Here is a 15,757-nt window from a genome sequence, read left to right as displayed (position 1 = left end):
CAACCTTTAATACATGTGAATCCATATAATTAGATGTAACTATAGTAATTGATTATATAATTATAGGTTTAAATTAGTATTTATTTACATATTTTTTCTCTTTTTTTATAAGTATTTAAATAATTTTAGCTTCAACTCTTCACTTATTGCCTGGCACCACGTCTAAAGAGATAGAATTAAAAGTAGCACAGTTTTTTAATAACGCCAGAGTTCGCTCTGGTGGTTGTCTGCAGTGCTACAAGAAAAAGACTCTTGAAGTTTCAATTGAGGAAGAGAGTAAAGACGACAGTGAAAACGAAGAAATTTAGATACAATCAGGGAAAATCAGGTGGAAACAGTTGATTTTGTAAAAAATCAGGGAAAATCAGGGAACTTTTAATTTTTCTTTAATGTTTTGAAATGTTTTCTGATAAAAATTTTCCTTTTCCAGAGTACCAGGGTTAATTTTAACATTTTTAAATAAAATTAATCACACAGCATTTACATTTGCTTATATATGTATGTATGCATGTGTGTGTGTGTACAGGGCCGCCGAGAGGGGGGGAGGGGGGCCAAAGGGACAGTTTGTCCCGGGCGGCAGATGTCGATGGGGCGCCAGATGCCGAAGTAAAACAAAAATAGTTTTTTTAATCTTAAAATGCCATAATTGAAATGTATATATTACTCGCGTTATATCATTATTTTTAATTCCTCGAAAAAATTTTAAAATACGAACTCATCAATGATCTATACGCTGTTAAATTAAAAATGTCCCTTGAGATTTTCGCATTCATCAGACTAAAGTAAAAAAAAACGTAAACGTTGATAATTAGCAATAACAAACTGTAAATACAATTTAGAAATAATTCTATTCAGAATTTAGAAAGTAATAGTAAGTATTTTTCAACTCTTTACGATCAACTTATTTACAGTAATTCATGTTTAAGATTTATATTTAACTATTGAAATATTGATTTATGACATTAACTTTTTGAGATTGAGTTTATAATTTTTTGATGAGTTTGCGTAGTTGACAATGCTATTATTTTATTGATGCGTACGGTTATTTACAGTAACTGTTAATAATGAATCGTAAAAAACTTTCTGGTGCCCAAAATAGGGCATTGGATTCCAAAAGGGTAAAAGAATGTGAAAAAAGTAAACAAACGCTCCAAGAATTACGTTGGTTTTACAAAGCTACTAATCAAAATACTGATTTGAAGATGAGTTAGTAGAAATATATAGGTCTATATATATATATATATATATATATATATATATTATTTTCGAAGCAATTTACGAATATTTTCGAAATTAATCCTTTTCACACAATGCCAATAACCGTTGCAGAGGGTGAAAGATCTTTTAGTAGACTTAAGATTATAAAAAACCATTTCAGAGCCACCATGGGACAAGAGCGACTTTCAAATCTTATGATCTTGTCTATTGAAAATGATCTCGCGAAACCATTGTCATATGATGAAGTAATTTATAATTTTGCCTCGAAAAAAGCTCAAAAAATTTTATTAAGTTAGGAATTGTTTATGCTGCGGTTAGTTAGCAAAAAATGAAATAAAGTTAAAGTAGCTATAAAGGCATAATGTACTTTTTTGCTTCTATGCTAAGTATATATATGAAGCGAAATCTATAAGGGCGCCAAAAAAGGTTTTGTCCCGGGCGGCTTAAAGACTCTCGGCGGCACTGTGTGTGTGTGTATATATATATATATATATATATATATATATATATATATATATATATATATATATATATATATATATATATATATATATATATATATATATATATATATATATATATATATACCCCTTCTAGTGTTGTCAAAAGACCCGGTACTTCGGTACCAAGTCGGTACTAAAAAAATGCAAACGTCACGGTACACAGTGGGCCAGAATGCACTTTTACTGGACAAAATTCATAACTAATTTAATATTAGAGCTATATTCACTAAAATTAGTATGAGTACTAATATGATGTCTGCGCTTTTTATGAAGGTAATATTTTTTTATTTCGTTGCTATGGATACCTTTATTTTGCTTAGCAACAACCTACTTTTGTTATCTGCAGATATTTTATAAGTGCTATATTCACTAAATTTGGCATGAGTACCTATATGAGATCACACTTCTTACAAAAGTGATAATTTTTTAAATTTAGTTGTTATGGATACTTATATTGCTTAGTTACCGGATACTTTCCTTAGTTACAAAGTGGTAAATTGATATTTGAATATCTTATCGGATTTTTGACCCACCTATATTGAATAAAAATTGAGTATTTAGGTAAATAATGTTTTAGGAATAATAAAAGCAAAAAATAGTGCAAGAAAACGTTATCAATTTTAAATTACATCAAAAAGTTATAAAACAATAATATCGTTTGAAGATTGTTTAAGTAATTGTAAAACATCTGAAGGAAATGCTTTATGATTTGTTTGGTGTGATGTTGATTTACGCAATGATGAAATAACAGGATCACTGGAAACTAGGAGTCTATTGATAAGATCAGTATTTGTTGCTTTTCTGGATGTTTTTCGGCTGAAATTTTCGCGATAAGATTTAAAGTCTTTATTTCTAGCCTCTTGAGCTTCCTCTGACATAAGTCCGATGGGTAATGTAAGGCTTTTAATTATGTCATGTCCATGTATCAATACTTTGTGAACTGATTGAGCCATGTAATACCATGGATAAAGGGACACATATAGTCTAAAAGTGTCAAAACAATAATCCTTGAACTTTAAGCAGTCTATTTCATATCCTGAAGAGAGCGTTACCAAGATAATGTAAAATCTGAATATAAGGTTTTGGTCAATACCCAGAATTTCAGCTGTTTGTTCATATGCTGCAAAAGCACGCCTTGAGGTATTGCCATCATTACTTGTTCCAGAACCACCACTTTTAGGGAAATCAACAACAAGTCCCATTTTGTTCATAAAATCAGTCTGAATCTTTTGTTTAGCTACAGATGCCTTTTCTTTGTGTTCTTTAGATCTTGCTTGCCACTTTCTTGTTTCTTTTTTATATGCAATGTGCAATAACATCTCAAAAAATCGAATCCATGCATGAAGACTGGAAAGACCATACTTGAACTCTCTGTTAGTATAATCTATATTAAGGATATCAAGACTATTCATATTTTTTGGAGAGACACCACACACTGAACAGCATTGGTATGAGTTATTTTTTTCAGATAATATTGTTTGAACCTTCCCATCAATCATTGTAAGTTCAATAATACAATTCACTTTAATAGAAGATCCGCAAACCTCTAATAAAATCATACCCAAGCTTTCTATCTCACTTTTAATGTACTGATCTTCTTCAATCACAGATTCCTTGGATTCCATTTTGTATGCAAATCTTATGGGTCTACAATAGGCTGTGGAGGACGACTTTTGATTTCTCCAAATAGGCACCTTTTCGTTGCTGTTGTTAAATCCAGTCAAATCCAATGGGACAAGACAAGTAATAAATAATGATTCTTCACGCTTTAAATCTCTGTTAATGTCGGGTTCTGATAAAACTTGTTTATAAATGCTTTGGCCAGTAGCACCATCAAAACCAGCCTTACACGTTAGTGTCATTGTTTTTATTGCTTTGTCGTTCAATATCAAGTGCCTTAGCACAGGTTCCTGAACTGCACAGATTCTTTGCAAAGTATGAGTCATTAAATCTTTTGAAGGAACTGAAGCTGAATAGTCCTCCACTGTTATGTTTGCATGATAACATTTCAATTTTGCATCTCTGACATCATTGTAAGCGGGGTAGATGTTATATTCTTTCTCCAAGGCTCCGCTTCTAATCAATTGATAGGAAGCTTTTGTCAGACTTGCATCAATTATTAAAGCCAGTGCTTCGTCTGCTGAATATTTAGTTGCTTTATCTGTATTTGATATATTTAAAACATTCTTGGCAGCAATAACAACAGATTCATCTCTAAATTTTTTATTAGCAGCAAAAAATAACTCATTGGATGAATGAGATTCAATTAAACAAGATACACGCCGTTTTTTAGTTTTATTAGAACTATTATCAAATGCAACTGGTTTTCGACCACGTCTACTTGCAGTTGGTTCATTGTCTTTTTTTCTGACAATTAAATATTCATTAAGCCAGTTCACAAACTTCTTTTCAAAATTTTTCACAGTATAGTTTGCAGATTTCCACTTTTTTTTTTACAAGTAAACAAATCGTTGAACAGCATGTCTAAAATCAACGTCTTTAAAATCAGCAAATTTTGGCTGAATAAATTTTAATATATCTTCAGTAATATTTTGTTTTGAAATACTAAGATTGTTTTTTTGGAGAAAATTATGAATGTCTAAGTTTAACAAAACCATATCTAAATAATTATTGTAACAAGTATTTTGTATTTAAAAGTAAAATGTTATAATATATATGCCGCCTGGACTACTAATACTTGTTAGTAATTAAGTTACTACAAGTGTTAGTAATTAAAATTAAAAGTAATTAAATTACTGTCAGTGTTAGTAATTAAATTACTAACAACTACCGAAAATATGTTGTTGCTATGTTATGCAAAGTAAGGTATCCATAGTAACCAAAAAAAGTTAACCTCATAAGAATTCTGAATCTCATTTTAATACATACCCCCAATATTGAGTATTTAGCGCAAGTAAAATACTGTTAAAACAACGTTAATGTAAAAATGAGTTGTTGCTATGCAAAATTTAGTACCATAGCAACCAAGTTAAAACATACATAAAATCTGAACGGGGATTTAAGGGGACGAGCAATCAATTAAAACTCGATTGAAGCATCATATAGCTCAAATAAATATAAGACAACACATGGCAAATTGTGGTAATTATTAGTTATTGTGCGGCAAAAAATAAGTTTCTTAAGAAATTTTTCTTTTTAGTCTGTGATTTTCAAAGTATAACTGAGATAACATGCTATGACAAACTTATTTCACACATTGGTTTTTCTTATCTCTAAATACTCTAGAATAACATGTACTAATTTTTTGTTTCAAAAACGTAGATGTAATTGAAATATAACACAACGTTAATGTCACCGTTAATTACTTATTTATAATTTTTTTTTTTATTTTATCTCAATATTCAAATGCTTAGAGTCCTGGTAACTAAGGGATTTAATATAAATAATTTATCAATAGATTTCTCCTAATATATGTAGATACTAAAATTAAATAGGTTTTCAAGATTAGACAACTAAAATTTTTCCCATTTTGTCCACCTACTGGCCCACTGTGCGGTACCAAGTTTTCTTAAGTACCGGTAGTACCGAAGACCCGTTCAAACCCGATTCCTTGATGCGCATGCGTGCAGTAGCGCGTCCTCTTTATTAAACTGCTGAGAAATGGCGATCGGTGGTGCAGCTGATGTGGTAGCTCTAAATCCACTTGTTGAGAAAAAAGGAGGAAAGAGCCATGTGTGGAAATATTTTGGATTTGCGGCTGATGACAAGGGGAATATCATTGATAATTAAAAACCCATTTGCAAACGATGTCGCCGAAGTTTTCACTCAAAAGGAGGAAACACATCGAACTTAATAAAACACCTCAAAGACCGACACCCGGATCTGATGAAAGAGTTCAAGCAGCTAAGTTTCGAACTAATTTCAGATATAGAGCTTCTGTTATGAATTATATATCATATTTTAATTTGAATGTCTGAACCAGTCGGATAGAAATAAACAGCCAAAAATAAGTCTTACAGAAAGATTAAAATAACAATAATAAGCTTAAAAATTAAATTTAAAAAATATATACTTTTTTTACGTTTTTTTACAACCTATTGTTAAGACTTTTCTTTTAATAAGTATTTTTTATAAAAAGTAATTTGTAAAAAGTCGTTTGTAAAAAGTTATTTGTAAAAAGTCTTTTGTAAAAAAGATTTTGACGTCTTTAATAGAATGACTTTAGAGAGAAAATAAAATCGGTGACTTCAAAAGCGAAATGTAACTTTTTAAGTGACTTCTAATTAAAACGTTTAAGCATTAAAAGTTTTGAACAGCGTTCAATGTTTTGAATAAAGTCGTTGTTGTTAATAAAATTAATATTAAAAATAGTTCTAAACGATTTAAATTAATAAAAAAAATTATAATTTAGTAAAAGATAATATAAATATATATTTTTGCTGATTCTTTCCTTCTTCAAAAAAATAAATAAAAAAATTCCAAAAAAATAAAAAATATTTATCGAAGAAAACGTTTTAGCAAATAAAGTTTTATGTATAGTTTTTTCGATTAAAGTATTAAAGGTTTTTATCGCATTATAAAAATGGAAATAAAATTAGTTATAGAAATAGTTTTAAATTCATTATAAAAAATACATACTTATAAAATAAATAAAACTATATATATTATATTTAATTATTGGGAAAATCCTTCTAATCCTTTACTTTTTTACTTCCATGGTGCTAATAATAGAAATTATGTAGTTACCTACCGTGTAAAGGATTAAACAATTTTATACAAAAAGTATTTTTTAACAAAATTTAAAATATTTAATCTTTTTACAAGTACTAATTATTTATTAAAATTGTTTATATAGGCTTTATATAAGCTATTATATAGGCTATTATAAAAGCTGAGGTTTGTTATTTAGAGAAAAACTAATGTTTCATATGTTCAGACTCAGCCCATTTTTGACTTCTATACTTATAAAGTATATTTATTATATTTTCCTTTTACAGCTGCAAGCTGAGGAAGACCATGGAACACCCCCGCAAACTCATAAACAGGTAACAGTTACAGAAGCTTTTCAGTGGCAACAAAAATATGACAAAAACTCACCTGAGGCAAGAAAGCTGAACCTAGCTGTTGCTGAATTTATATGTATTGATAAAGTGCCCATTTATACAGTTCAAAAATGTGGATTCCAACAAATGCTCCATCATTTCAACCCAAAATACCAGCTTCCAAGTCGTAACTTTTTTATGTACACTGAGATTCCCTGCATGTACAATGACACCAGAGACCTCATAATCCAGCATCTCAGAGACAAATCATTTTACAGCTGCACAACAGATCTTTGAACAAGTAAAACTACAGACACTTTCATGTCTTTAACTCTGCAGTACATTACTAAATCATGGGAATTGCAATCCTGGTGTCTTGGCTGTTGTGGTCTCAACACAGACCACACTGCTGAAAGTTTGAAGGAGGCCTTTGAAGAAAAACTTGAAGACTGGAAGTTGGACATTGCAAGAATGTCAGGCATCACAACAGACAATGCCACAAATAACAAAAAAGCCTTTGAGGACTACACCTGGATTCCTTGTTTTGGACACAATCTCCACCTTGCTGTAAATAAGGCATTAGACATAAACAGGGTGTCTGCAGTGCTGTCAAGGCTTTGAAAAACTATTTCTGCCTTTTCAAGATCTCCAAAACTTTCACGCCAGCTGACCAAGAAACAGAAAGATCTGTCCTCTCCAGACCACAAACTCATTCATGATGAACCCACTCGCTGGAATTCTTCATACGATATGGTGGAACGTTTCTTGGAGCAGCAGCAGGTTGTCTGTACTGTCCTGGCTGAAGACAGGAAAAAATGGCATCTGATGCCAAAAGACTCAGATATTACAGTTTTAGAAACTGTTAAAGCAGTTCTTAAGCCACTCAGTCCCTTTACTGATGCACTTAGCGGGGAAAAACATACCACCCTGTCTTCAGTCTTGCCGTTACTCTGGAAGATATTTGAGTGTCTCAGTCATGAACAAAGTGACTCTGCATTAGCCCAAGAGATGAAGGAAAAGATACACGAGTATCTTCAGCATCGCTATGATGACCTGCAGCTACGGTTTCTTTTGAACACTGCAACCTACCTTGATCCACGATTTAAGAACAGCTTTGTCTCTCTAAAGGATGATATGAAGCAAAGTCTCCTGGATGAGGTGAAAAAAATGGGCAATGAAAAAGAAGGAATTGCATCTCGGGTGTCTAGAGGATTGTCAAGTAAAGAAGTCAGGCCATCAAAAAAATCCAAAAATGACCTAAAGTTTCTGCTTTCCACCATACAAGGGGAAAAGAAAGAAAAAGAAGAGCCAGCATCCTCAAGTCATGCACCTCTTTCTGCAAGTGACGAGATAGATGGTGAATTCTTGGTGTACGATCAGATGCCTGAGGTCAGTGCTGAGGATGATCCACTTATCTGGTGGAAAACAAATATGGGTACTCTACCTCAACTATCAGAGTTTGCCAGGAAGTACCTTTGCATTGCTGCATCTAGCTGTTCATCTGAAAGAGTGTTCAGTACTGCAGGGTACATTGTTAGCCCAAGACGCTCAAGACTGAATCAGGAACATGTTGATATGTTAGTGTTTCTATCTGAAAATATGGAAATGGCAAAGAAAGTAACTTAAGGAATAACTGTGTAGACCAGTATTGATTTGGGTGAAAAATGTTGTTATTTATCTAGTTATTTAATTACTCAAACGTTTACAATTCTTGGCTTGAAATACTTAAATTATGCCGTTGTTGTTTTGTTTTTTTACATGTATAATAATATTTTAATTTACAACTTGTTGTTCAGTTATGGGTAATTTTGTTTAATTTATAAAAATGTTAAAGTTTATAAATAAGAGTGATTATTCAGTCATGGCTTATTGTTTTGTTATTTATCTAGTTATTTAATTACTTAAATGTTTACAATCCTTGGCTTGAAATACTTAAATTATGCCATTGTTTTTTTACATTTATAATAATATTTTAGTTTATTACTTGTTGGTCATGGCATATTTTGTTTAATTTATAAAAATTGCGTTTTTTAGGTTTGTAATTTTTCATTTATTATTTGTGGAAAAAGTTGAAACACAATTTTAAACAAGTATGAAGAATGGCATTGTTTAACTTTATTAATAAAAATAGTGTGTTTTTCAGCTAGCATGTTTTTGTGTTTTGCTTTGATACAAAGAATCGTGAATTTTTATTGGCAAATTTAGTCTAAATTAAACTTTGGTTTGGTACCGAAATTGGTACCGAGAACCGTGGATTTTCACTGGTATCGGTACCGAATACTGTAATTTTGGTACCGTGACAACACTAACCCCTTCAGAGTTCAAGTTGATGGGATTCTACTGTGGTTTTTATATTTTTTTCAAAGAACAATTTTATGTGTTGACTGAAGTATTTGATTATTTATTTTAATTTTCAAACAAATTGATTGGTTCATTATTTATTGGGGGATTATAGTATCTGTTTTTTTAGAGATAAAAATCCTCTGGGGTTAATGAAGAAGTTTGGTTTGGAATTTAAGTTTGGGTGTTTGAATGCTGAAAATATCAGGGGGAGATAAGCAAAATTTTTGTAAAAAATCAGGGAAAATCAGTGAGAAAAAAGCGAAACTTCAGCGAAAAATCAGGGAAAATCAGGGAGAAAAAAGTGAAGTTTTAGCGAAAAAATTAGGAAAAATCAGGGAATTTTGTTCTTTAATATTGGTGGCAACCCTGAAGATCCTCTACAAAAAAAGCGAAAGACTTAGAAATAACTATTATAATTAAAGATATCATGTAATGATATACATAAATATTATAGTATAAACTATGTTTAACTATTAAATATTACAAGTTTAAAAAAACAACCATGCTTTACTACTGAGTAGTAAAGCATGGTTTATTTTTTGGCCGCTTTAGGGCTAGCCCTTAATGGACCCTGATATTTGGTGCGGGCATTTTTGTAAGGGTTCCTTAAGGGTTTGCCCTTAAGGGACCCTGAAGTTTTTTTAAGGCAGGGAGGTCTTCTCTAGGCCTTAAAGAAGCTGCAGTCTGCTAATCTGAATGCATAGTTACTGTAATTGCAAGAATTATCTGAAGCTGCTCTGACCTATAGCAGTAAACGACAGTTAAGATAATGGTTGACAATTTATGTTTTAGCTTAGGCTAAAATTTTTAAGTAAAGCATATGTATATATGCATGTAATTATTCGTGCATGTTTGTGTGCATGCATTTGTGTATTTTTGTGTATATATATGAGTATATATATATACATACGTACGTATACGTATATATGCATAAGCATTTATTATAAGAACTTTTCGCTGGATTATGGTTACCAGCATCATCAGTTCGTAAAATTATCTTTAGTTAAAAAACAGTTTAAAATTAACTGAGGTCAGCAGTTGAATGACTTCTTTCTTTTTTATCTTTACGTAAAAACGTGGAAAATGGTGTCCAAAGTTTAGTTTTAATAAATTGGCCATTATAGAGATTATTACCACCATTTAGAGGGGAACATTGGTGTCTATCTCAAGAGCCTCACGGACCTTCCGATCAAACTTTTTTGTCTCTACTTTAATAGTTTAAGTTTTCTCCCGGTTAATTTCTTCTGAACATGATTTACTATGTGTGGCTATTGCAGACTGGTGATTATGTTAGCATACACCCCATTTGTGATTATGTTACCATATATCCCATTTCTATAGAATGTTGAATGTTATGAAAAACAAAGTCTAAATTCTGAAAATAGATCATCACAATTTTTGCAATTACAGTTTGCATAACTTTGAAATTTGTTTAATTGTTTTGCAAAGTTTAACTTTATCGAAAGTATCAAGGTGTTCAATAAAGTTTAAAGCTTTTCCTACGGCTAAGGAAAAGCAATATCAAATAAAAATATGCTGTCATAGTCATAGTTACGCAACAAGAAAAATCTTGGATGTCATTTGCAACAAATATTTCATCAACAAAAAGATCTATTGATATTTGACTTTAGAACCGTGCGTCTAATCCGGAAAATAGGAGTGAAACAAAAAGATTTAACGTTTGGTTAATATAGATTGATTAATATAGATCGGTTTTATATATATATATATATATATATATATATATATATATATATATATATATATATATATATATATATATATATATATATATATATATATATATATTAGGGTGATGACTTTTATACAACCTCGTTTCCCTGTATCATAGTTTGATGAACTTTCATTTAAGATTAAATAAAATATTACATTCATGGCGATTTGATAAAAAAACCTCACGCACAAAATGATTTTAAGAATTTTATTTATTAGCTTTTTGGCCAAATTTTTGAAGTCACTGTAAGCAGATACAAAATTGAACACAAGCTGTAGAGTCACATGCATACAGCATTATATAGGATCATCAAACGCACAAGGAAGTCAAATATTCACGATAATGTCATTAGAGAGGATGAATCTCAGTGGGAGGTTGTCCTTATTGCGGCAGGAGTCGTGCAATTCTTGCATAACTTTGATGGCACGCTCGCAGCACTAGTTGCTTCGGGCAATATTGATTGGAGAGTCATATGCTTTCCAGTGGGTTTTCAAGCAATTGAGAGCTTTTGGGTAGTCATTCAAAGCTTCAGATAGTTCTTCAAAATCTTCAATGCGGAACAATTGATTGCTGAACCAATGGTCAGCCCATGAGTAAGAAATGAATGAACAGATTTTACGCAACCTGATCCGGGTTTCTGGCATTAGAACAAACGCAAGAAGGGCTAGAATGGCACGAGAGTTCCAGCGTGCATTGCCGATGCTTGGGATCTGTTTGAAATTCACAAAGGGGGTCTCATTTCTCTCAGTTAAGTGACGGAAGACACGAGTGAGGTGGTAGAGAAACTTCATGTCATCTCTCCAGCCGCCTGTTTCCTTAATCTCAGTTTTACCGTTGCTGAAAGCTACTTTCAATTTATCGTAATTGCTCATCAAACCCTGCACAAAGAAATACTCGATGTTTGGTGATTTAGTCGACCCATGGAGCTCATCGTCCATGACAACGCGAAGAACGCGGTCTAGCACATGGTGCTGGCAACTGATGAACTTAGGTTTGGGGTGACCTTTCTCTTCAAACATTTGCTGCAGCCGAACAACAACGCCTGTCTTCTTGCCGGTATTCACATTTGTTGTGTCGGCAACAATCATCACAACTGATCCCCACAGTTTGAACTCCTTTTACACATCCTGGAGTCCTGCGATTGTTTGAGCTTTCCCATCTTTCAATTTAAGCGCAGTCAACTTAATTTCTTTAGATTCATTCTTGAGGACCACGGCCTGATATTCAAAGCCCTCAATGTGTTTGCCGTCAAAGTGTATGTTCCACTGCTCCAGATGAAGCGTGCTCACCAATTGTTTCTTCACCTGAGCAGCTCTCGTGTAGATAGCCTTGTGGATTGCTGATTGACATGGGGTTGGGATTTCAATGACCTCACCAGAAAGCTGGCGGCACACCACTGCTGCTCCGTGGGACGACAGCTTTGAGCATGTAACAAGACGTCTTGCAATGCCTGTTGGGTTATGCTTCCTTTTGCTCGTTGATGCTGCATTGTCATCCTCCCAAGGACTGTTTGCACTATTCTCGGATGAGTCCGTGCTACTTTCGGAACAATCAGGTAGCGCTAAGCTGGTAAGTGTGGACACAGTCGCTTCCATTGCCCTCTTTCGCTTGGATGGGTGGATGGTATTGAGACTAGCAGGTTTGCCAGTCGAGTAACCAACGTGATCTTTGCTCTCAATTTGGAGTTTGTAGAGGTTTTCATCCTCTTTGCAAAACCATTCGCCTTTCATCTTGGTCATATCAAACAGTTCATTCAATGAATCAAAGTTTTGTTTTTTTCTACAGCGCTCGTAGTCTTTCAGAAGTTTTGCTAGTTTTGCACAAATGACTTGATCAGATACATGCGGGAAGTTCAACGTTTTGCTCCATAGGTCTTTAAGCTCTACAGCAATTAAACCGATCCTCTCTCTCCGTTCTTTGGCAGTGGATTCAAGAAATTTGAAGCGCTAATGACGTGGTTTTTTAGGCGCATGCGACTCCGTTCGCTCAAGGGTGCTTCATAAATTGCCACGTTGCCTCTTCATGGTGGGGCTTGAAACTGGACTAAGTTCTTTGTCCAGGTTTCCTTGTTCTTCTCCGTATTAGAAGAGCTCTTCTTGAACGACATGTTATCTTCTACTCAGCAACTGAAATAGGAAAGGCCTTAGCGTCAATATTATTTACGTAACAAATTAAAGAAACTGTTATTAAGTTTTCTATTGAACTGATATTGTTAATATATTTTATTTCAAAAGAAGCAAATAACGATTATAGAAAATGAAAAAGGCAGACACTAATAAAATATTATATGCTCAATTATAATTTGCGAAAGAGTTAAATGTAACTTACCAAATAATACAAGGATCTCTTTATACTTAAACTATAGAGAATGCGCAGTAATTAAAATAAGGCAATAATAATGTTGACACCAAATTAAGATAATTAAAACTCAACTACCCGCTTTGAACACTTCGTTTATATACCAGTTTATAGCAGACTGCAAAACAGCTGAAGAAAGTTTTAGAACTCTACAGAAGCTTCCCGAACAATTACGTTACCGTGACGTCACTTTCCTGGCTGGCGGCGCACAGAGATTTACGATGTTCTGGAAAACTCTATACATTTCTCTGCTACATAAATTATTGCACAAGTCGGTTTAATGACTTAAGTTATATACAGGAGATATATATATATATATATATATATATATTGTAAATAAAATGACATAAAATGCTAAAATGCCTTCATAAACAATATTTCAAAGTGGTTTGTGCGTGATCTTTTTCAATATTTTAATGGAATAAACGTCATTTTAGTCATTAGTAGGCAAAAGTTCATTCATTCGTGCTACAGGAAATAATGTTTGAGAAAAAAATTCAAAAAGTCATCACCCTAATATATATATATATATATATATATATATATGTATATATATATATATATATATATATATATATATTTATATATATTTATATATATATATATATATATATATATATATATATATATATATATATATATATATATATATATATAAAGGGTGGGTAAAACGCCCCTTATTTTTGAAAATCAAAAGGCACTGTTTTCCATGTGCTGTGGGTGTACTCTATGATCAATAAAAAACAAAATTTAATTTATTTGCTCTAATTGTAGACTCCGCTCAACGGGCTCAAAAGTTAAACATTTGCCCCTAAAAGTCATATTATAAGTAGTTAAACGCCCTTAATTATTTTTTCAGTATTTTTTTTTTTGTTTAAGTGAATAGGGACATTTGTGTGATCAATTAAAAAAATAATTCAGCAAAATAGAGACTATTAGGACAGCATTAGGTGTTGTTTTGTAAGTTTTTTATCTTAAAACTTTGACCTGGTTTCTCAAAAAAACCCGGTTTTTACGTAATATTTGACTTAGTAAATAGCTATCGACAGCAGAAGAAATATACAATTAGGGATAGCTTTCTTATTATGTTATGCATAGTTATGCACATCGGTGGGTTAAGAAAGCTTTTTTTCTAGCATATTTATAAATAAAAAATACAATTTTTTAAAATTTTTATTTTAAAACCATGTTTTAAAATTATTATTTTTTTTGTCAATTATAACTTAGCTTAAACTTATGATTTGACATAAATTTATGAAATTAGATAACTTTTTATAATTTAACAATCACATAAACAATCTAATAATTACATAACACATGTTAAATAGTTTTTGACAACTTGTCTTTAGTATTGACTGAAAGTTTTTGTCTGTGACTTGAAATTGATAACTATATATATATATATATATATATATATATATATATATATATATATATATATATATATTAGGGTGTCCCGTTTTCAGGGTCACATTTTATTTTGACTGCTCCTAGCATTTTTCTGCTGCGTATATGTGAGAAAATGAGATCTGTAAAGTTTTAGAGCTCTTTATTTTTGTGACTACACAAGCCACATTAACTTTCAAAAATCATGATTTTTGGGTGAAAAACGCCTATATTTACAGTGCTTGTGTAGTCACAGTTTGAAAGATACAGGCTAATCTTATGTTGAGCCATGTACTATTAACCCTAATTAGTTAGAAAAAAATTAGGAGCAGTTTGAATAAAACAATTAGTTAGGTTTGAAGTGAGTTCAAAGATACGCAGTTGACACAATTTACCCATTTTTATGCGGTTTGACGCGGTTGACAAAACAAAACAAAATACTGATCTAAAATCCTAAGATCAAAGATAACACCCTTCTCTGCTGTTGATTCTCTAATGATTTTAAGCTCATTTGTGAGGAAAATTTTCAGTGTTTAGTTAAAAAGGTCACTGCTATTTATAAAAAAGCTGGAATTCCAACATCTAGAGTTGACAAAGTACAGAAGAAAATGATGGAATTACTGATTTCTCTTCAAAAAAGGCAAAACACTAAAGAAAAGACAATAATTTTCAAAAACAATATTTCTTCTGTTCTTTTTGATGTTATGCCCAGTGATGTGATACAAATATTAGAGAAAGATAAGAAAAGATCTCAGTTAGACAAGGTAGAAGTTATCATTTTCATAAACGATTAAAGAAGTTGCAGGAAATTGTACATTAGAAAGAAAGATGAAAGGTACATTTATTCAGCTCAAAAATCTCAACGGGCAAGAGTAAGAATGTCTGGAGCAGATCATGACCAGAGTTATCAGTCTGAGCTGCAGATTTCATCTTCAAGTGAAACAGAAGTATCTTCAGAGGAAACAGACACCTCTAATTCTACAGACTTGAGTAAAGATGAGATAGATCCACAACCATCTACATCTGCTGGCACAGTATGATATACTGTCCTTGATTCGAAGGTTAAACATGTAAGCATCAGAGCTCAATCCAATATTTTAAAACAGGTTGCTGATACAAGTGGACTTTCCTGTAAAGGTATGTCAAAATCCAATATACACAGAATTTGTAGAAAGGTCACACAGGAAACAGTGGAGGAAGCCAGGGAAGCT

At 32.1% G+C, this 15,757-nt stretch overlaps 1 protein-coding gene and 2 pseudogenes across 1 annotated transcript; 2 read left to right on the top strand and 1 right to left on the bottom strand.

Annotated features, from left to right (window-relative positions):
• Nucleotides 1-2,359: 2,359 nt before the first annotated feature.
• On the bottom strand, nucleotides 2,360-4,584 carry LOC149890031 (uncharacterized; annotated as a pseudogene).
• A 706-nt stretch (nucleotides 4,585-5,290) lies between these two features.
• On the top strand, nucleotides 5,291-7,345 carry LOC145194747 (E3 SUMO-protein ligase ZBED1-like; annotated as a pseudogene).
• A 90-nt stretch (nucleotides 7,346-7,435) lies between these two features.
• LOC149890030 (E3 SUMO-protein ligase ZBED1-like) lies at nucleotides 7,436-8,454 on the top strand. The gene has a single exon (XM_090085394.1). It carries the CDS (start codon nucleotides 7,475-7,477, stop codon nucleotides 8,348-8,350), a length of 876 nt encoding a protein of 291 aa, XP_089941520.1. The 5' UTR covers nucleotides 7,436-7,474; the 3' UTR covers nucleotides 8,351-8,454.
• The last annotated feature ends 7,303 nt before the right edge of the window (nucleotides 8,455-15,757 follow it).

Source organism: Hydra viridissima, unplaced genomic scaffold (assembly GCF_058129835.1).
Source record: "Hydra viridissima isolate aposymbiotic clone 2 unplaced genomic scaffold, HvirCarnegie_v1 scaffold_4, whole genome shotgun sequence".
In the NCBI taxonomy this organism is placed as follows: Eukaryota; Metazoa; Cnidaria; class Hydrozoa; order Anthoathecata; family Hydridae; genus Hydra; species Hydra viridissima.
Note: the sequence above shows the minus strand (reverse complement) of the source record. Positions and strands in the feature narration are given on the sequence as shown.